Source organism: Sinocyclocheilus rhinocerous, unplaced genomic scaffold, assembly GCF_001515625.1.
Source record: "Sinocyclocheilus rhinocerous isolate Xijiao unplaced genomic scaffold, SAMN03320098_v1.1 scaffold70, whole genome shotgun sequence".
In the NCBI taxonomy this organism is placed as follows: domain Eukaryota; kingdom Metazoa; phylum Chordata; class Actinopteri; order Cypriniformes; family Cyprinidae; genus Sinocyclocheilus; species Sinocyclocheilus rhinocerous.
The window spans coordinates 311,741-318,653 of NW_015624555.1; the positions used below are offsets into that span (position 1 = coordinate 311,741).

Sequence of the window (6,913 nt, forward strand, 5' to 3'; positions counted from 1 at the left end):
TGACATCCTAGCTCAACAGTAGTTGTAAGCCATGCTAGGAAAATCCACGGCAGCTTTGTTTTGTTTTGTTTTGCTTCAAATACACTAGGTAAATATCTTAATACATGAATGTTTATTTAAAGTACCAGTCCTTATGGTCCGATATCATCACTGTACTAAGGTATTTATTAATTGCTTGATAAAAAGTGATGAATCTCACAAAGCCTGTCAAATGCCTAGGTCATTTAACTATGTAAGTAAATAAATAAATAACTTGCATTTTGCATAAATACATTGAAGCCTGTTTTGTTTTGTTTTGTTTTGTTTTGTTTTGTTTTGTTTTGTTTTGTTTTGCTTTGGTTTGGTTTTGTTGTTTTGATTTGTCTTGTCTTGTCTTGTCTTGTCTTGTCTTGTTTTGTTTTGCTTTGGTTTGGTTTTGTTGTTTTGATTTGTTTTGTTTTTAAAAAGCTTTGCTTTTTTCAATGATTGGAATTACCAATTTGAATAGTGAAAAAAATTCAAACAGAAACATTTTTACATCCATTACAATCCTAATTGGTACTAAACAGCCTTTTTTATGTTTGTCTTCATGTTTTTATGAGATCCATCTATATGTGCTCTATATATGCTATATGGGTTGCCAGGGGTAATACTAGTTAATTGACTGTATTTGTTTTACTACTGCTTAGAAAGCCCTAGGAAACACTATAGAATCTTATGAGCAACATGAATTACCGAACACTGCTGTGAACTCAAGAAATCACAGGAATTTACAAATGCTCTGCCTGAATAGAATATTCATTCTAGAAAATCAATATAAATTTCCTCAAGCAACACTGATCTACTGTTTCTGGTCATGCTTCACTGTTCTCTCTAAGTACGTTCACATAGACATAGAGCAAGTGAGTCCATAAGGGGAACCCAGCAAACACTCAGACATTGTGATCTGCCTATTTTGCTGTGTTTGGATGTTTTCTGCTCTCTCTTTCTTTCTCTGCACGCTATCAACCTTTAATCTGATGGGCTGTTGTCTTATTCACAGGCCGCTGAGAAGCCCAAGCCCAGGAGCGCTCCTCTCAAGTAAGTGACTAATCAAGTCCAATTCATTTCTTATTGTGTGCTGCTGCTGGTGTGGCTGCTGGGTAAACAGCCGGTTATTTGTAGAGACGGAGCACAGGAAGTAATCGCTTGCATAAAGTGCTGCGGATGCTGATGTGGATGACATAACACCTTACATCATTCAGAATCTAACTTTCCACATGACTTATTATATTTACATAATTTATGTTGATTTTGTTTATCTTACTTTTACCTATCTTAAAGCATCAAGCTTACTGCTATATTAATTTATTGTAGTAAGCTTTAATATTAATTTATTATCATTATCTTAATGTTTTATGCGTCACTCATATATTATTTCCTGCTAAACATTCTTCTTTGCTCAGAAATACACTACAGGTCAAACGTTTGGAATAAGTCTCTTATGCTTATGCTCAAAGCTGCATTTATTTGCTCAAAAATAGAGAAAAAAAATAGTTTGAAATAGTTACAATTTAAAATACTTATTATATATAAAATTGGAAATATTGCCAATATTGCCAAAATAAAAATAAATGAATACATTTAATTTATTCCTGTGATGCAAAGCTGAATATTCAGCATCATTACTCCAGTCTTCAGTTTCACATGATTCTTCAGAAATCATTCTAATATGCTGATTTGGTTGTTAATTATTATTATATAATAATAATTCTTATTGTCTTCACATATTTTGTAATAATAATAATAATTGTTGTTATTTTATTATTTATTATTTAATTAATTTTTTTATTAATAATTTTGATCAACTTAATCAATCCTTTCTGAATAAAAATAAAAAAATTTTAAATGATAATTTATCACAGTTTCCAAAACATATTTAGCAGAAAAAAAATTTTTTTTTTCAACATTGATAGAGAAATGTCCAAACAGCATATTAGCATATTCAAAAACATTATAAAAAAACAATTATAATAATTTCAATTATTTTGAAATTTTGACAAGTAGTGTACGTCAAATTATGTATGTTTATTATACTTTGTGAAGGCTGTTTCATATAATGCCTGTTTATTTGTTGGCTTCCAAAAGCCCAATGCTGTTTGTAATGTAGATCTTCTAATTATTTTGATTCCCATCTTCTCCCGGGATTACATCCGTCTACTAGCTTTAGTCAACGACACGCTTCCATAGCATTACGGTGCTCCTGCATTTATTTCCATCAGCATTTTATCTGTAGTGGTGGTCCTGATGGCTTGGGATTGGGAACAGGAGGTGCAAATGGGGCCTCATTAAGGAGACAGAGAGAAAGCATGGCCTGCAGCCGTGTTCCCGCAGTGGGAATCTGGGACTGGAGGCGCTGGAAGCGTTTGTGCTGTGCTGTGCTGTAGTGGGTGTGGGGTTGAGAGCCAAAGGCTCTAGGCTCCGAGTGAGGGGCAGGGGTTCGTCCCAGCTGCAGTTAGTGAGGTGAGAGGAGCGGGGGATTGTGGGTGCTGGTTTAGCCTGGTTACAGTAATAGTGGTTAAGTGCACTTAAGTGGATTTGTTCAGGAAGTTTCAAATGTGACTATTCTAGTGGAAGCAGAAGCAGCCAGTATTTATTGCTTTTATGCTTTTATATCTATTTATGTATTATGCATTAGTATTAATTATATTTTTTCTAAGTTCTGGGGGGAAAAAATGTGAGTGGTGTTCGCTATGATTGCTATGATTTCCAGAGCGTTGCTATGTTGTTGCTAAGGTTCTTTGAGTGTTTTTTGTTGTTGTTGTTTGTTTTGTTTTTTTGTTTTTATCAAGTAATATCATTTTTGATTAAAAATAAAATTTTGTGTATAATGTATTAATTATTAAGTTTATTATTAATTATTCTTTAATCTTTGTTTTAATGTAAGGTTTTTATTCAGTGGATTTTGTATGTCTATACATATATATATATATATATATATATAGAAATATTATAGTACTGTTCAAGTGTACAATTTCTTAAATACTTCTATTCAGCAAGGATGTATTAAATCAATCAAAAGTGACAGTAAAGATATTTATATAGTTACAAAAGATTTCTGTTTCAAATAATTTTTTTAACTTATTTTTTTAAAGAATTCTGAAAAATGTCACGGTTTCCACAAAAATATTAAACACCGCAACTGTTTTTACATTGATTGTAATATGAAACGTTTCTTGAGCAGCAATTCAGCATGTTAGAATGATTTATGAAAAAATAAATAAATAAATAAAAAAAATCATAATAATAATAATGCTGCTGAAAATTTAGCTTTGCCATCACCGGAATAAATTACATTTTAATATATATATATATATATATATTCATATATAAAACAGTTATTTTATTGTTAATAATAATGTAATTATGTTGATCGTATTTCATAATATTAATGTTTTTACAGCATTTTTAATCAAATTTGGTACATTTGGCAAGCATAAACATTTATTCAACAACATTTACCGTTGCCAAACTTTTGAACAGTGGTATGTTTATATTATTAACTTCTTAAAGTCTTGTCCACAAATCATAGCTTGAATAGAACTGGCGTTAGAACTTTAATTATCATGGAACTGAGACGTCTGCCAGGGCCTGTGATGTTCATGTAGGTTTGCCCCAATTTCAGCAGCCACACTCCTAACAATGAAATGTGCCCATTAAAACATCCCCTACAGTCCAGCCCTGGGCTCCGTAGCACAGCAAACTGCCTGCATGAATGCCTGGCTTTCACGCGGCCGTGAGACTGCTGGCCCTCGAGCTGGGAAGGCCTGGAAGCAAGAGCTAATCCAGAGGCAGCCACTCTGTGCTTCAAATCTAAGCTAAAGGGCCAGACAGACTGTGAAAATTACTGGCCATGCTGTGTGTGTAATTATTTTCTCGGGCCACATCTCACTCTAGGAGTCTTTCCCACTGAAGTCGCTTGCTGACAGTCACACCTTGCAATTGTTATGTCATCAAGTGTTGTAAAAGCAAAGTCTGCTTTAACATGACACTTACGGCATGATACATACTTGAAAATGTTATAGGCGACAACAAAAATGCCTGTATGGCTGTGTAATTTGGCATTTGACTCTTGGTTGACATGCTTTTCTTGCTCTCTGATTGGTTCTGACGCGTTCTTGAACTGGTGTTTAAAAACATTTTAACATTTTAAAATTAACATGAAGTCCAAATCAACCTAATTTACTCAAAACAATATCATTCTAGTCTTACTGGTCATGATCAACGGTGCATATTATTTCAAAACAGTTATTTTAATACTATTTATGTATTGTATTTTTTATCAATATTTTGAATTCGATTTTATTATGCATTCAGTTTTTATTTTAATTTAAGTTTTAGTAATTGTTTTATGCGCTTTTGTTGTTTTTATTTGTTTTTTATTAATAATATATATAACTCATTCATTTTTATTTTGTTTTATTTCTTAAATTTTAATTTAAGATTTTTAAGTTTAAGCTTTTTATTGGTAGCACTTTAAAGGTCTCGTTAGTTAATGTTAGTAAATTGAAAGATGCTTTAAAAGTGAATTTCACTGTTCATGTTAACTAATACAGCATTAACTAATTAATACTAATTAACAAATCAAACCTTATTGTAAAGTGTTACCGCATATACACAGTAGTATGTGTGTGTGTGTGTGTGTGTATATATATATATATATATATATATATATATAAGATATCATCAGAGAGCTGTGCAGAATCATTGTGGTGTTTGGCTCTGTGTTGGGAGAGAATATGCTCTGTGCAACTTAATAGCACCTTGTCTTTGATAAACTTACTGGCCTGGAATGCCTCTGAAAATGCCTTTTAAAAATAGTAACCCAGCTCAATAACTGTCAGTTTGATTTAAGAGGCTCACTTGAGGAGTTTGCTTCTTTGTTACTTGTATTTCGTTGTACTTGAGGTTTATCCGATGTTTAGTCTACTGCTGTAGACATCTGATCAGAATCCCATATTCCAGAAAATTATTTCCTCACCCTTCATTTGGAGAATCCTCCAGTCTCCTCTGCTTAGTCTTTCCACCGTTGCACCCTTTTTTTCTGTCTTCGCACAGCTTATCACATGTTTTGAGTCTCTGTAAGGCTACAGTTATCTAAAGGTCTTGTTTTTCCCTGGAGCTGAAGTCTGATGTTAGCCTCTGTGCTGGAGATCTGACCTCTCAAACACAGCCACGCTGTTCACCCGACTCCTTCTGTCTGTTTGGACAGCTCTCACTCCCCTCGCAGGTCAAAGCGCTGGAGAACGGAGGCTCATAGCAGCAGCGTGAGACAGTATGGGAGGATTTGACACTGCTCCTGCCTTTGACATATGAGGTTGGCTGTCAACCAGTCTCGTAAATCAAGCCTGATTTCTTATGTATGGTTCCAAACAACAAGAGACCAACGATTTGCTATTTGTGCTATTTAAAGAAAATGGTGGCAGCACAATTACTTTTATAGTTTTTTTTTATTATTATTTTTTTTTTTATTTATTTTTTTTAATGTGTGGGGTGCCAGAAACATCAACATTCATTTTCCATGTACGATTGCGGGCAAATGGTGATTGGATTTGCGCTTCGCTCTTATTATTGAAAACACGTCTACAAACCGAGGTCCTGGCTTCAACATTACACCTCTATTGATTGGTTCATCTTGCATTACATTTGTATTGCATCTCTGGAAGGCCAAAGCGGACGGTCACACTTTCAAATCGCACACTATTAGAGCTCTAAAAATTCACACACGCCAAATCAGAGGGCTTGAAAGTAAATGTTATGAAGGTTGGAGGGGGGAAATATGTGTATTGAGTTTACCTCCACAGACGAGTCTTGGCTGATAGCAATCTCTGAGAGCAGCCAAGCAGCAAATACATCAGGCGCTTCTCTGGCCGACAGAAAAAGAGAGGCAGATGGAGACAGAGGGAAAAAAAGCAAAGCTCCCCGCTCTTTTCCCTCTATTTTCTCCTCTATCATTATTCATGTCTCCTCGGCTCACTATGCTATGTATCATATCAGCTGCCGTATCGCCATCATCGCAGCTCGTTCCAAACAATATGTTTTAATGTCTTACAGGAAAAAAATGGCCCCTGTATTTCAAGAGGCCGCAGAACAGGTCCTGCAAAGCACACAACAAAGTGACACGAAGGTTGTTCCAAAACATAGAATTATGCTAAAGTTCACAAAATACAATGAACTACGAGATATAACTTTTGGCCAAATTTTAAGGCAGCATCACATCCACAACCATTCAGAAGTTTGGGGTCAGTCAGATTTGCGGAATGTTTTCGAAAGAAGTCTCTTATGCTCATCAAAGCTGCATTGATTTGAGTGAAAACAGTAATATTGTGAAATATTTTTTGCAATTTAAAATAACTGATTTCTATTTGAATATATTTTAAAATGTAATTTATTCCTCTGATTCAAAGTTGAATTTTCAGCATCATTACTCCAGTCTTCACTGTTACATGATCCTTCAGAAATGATTCTAATATGCATTTCAGTTAAAATTAAAGTAACCCACTAGGAATAGATCTGTTTTGTAGCTCTAGATGAATAATATGGCCACGTGAGTTGTGGAAAACTGCCCAGTGTTTCCCACGTAACCTTTCAGTCCAGACTGCACAACCATTGCATTGACATGCATCTGTGTGTAGATTGTTCAGTTTGAAACAATTTCACAGCAAAAAGTTCTCCATCCAATACCATCAGTCAGAATTTGCAAGATTTGTGGTAATGTTATGGCTGGACAAGGTTTTATCATGGGTGGAATAAAAAAAAAAGAAACCCTCGGAGGTATTCCAGATTCTAATATGCTGATTTGCTGCTCTAGAAACATTTTTATTATTATTATTATTATTGTTAATATATATATATATATACAGAGTTCTGGCATGAAACTCTAGATGGCGCAGTC

At 34.3% G+C, this 6,913-nt stretch overlaps 1 protein-coding gene across 1 annotated transcript in view; it reads left to right on the forward strand.

The window, feature by feature from the left end:
- The window catches only part of LOC107742425 (AF4/FMR2 family member 2-like), a 221,854-nt gene that overhangs the window by 163,298 nt on the left and 51,643 nt on the right, over positions 1-6,913 (forward strand). The window contains exon 11 of the mRNA XM_016555376.1: positions 1,022-1,059. Coding sequence (XP_016410862.1) covers positions 1,022-1,059 — 38 coding nt within the window. The remainder of the gene's footprint in view (positions 1-1,021; positions 1,060-6,913) is intronic.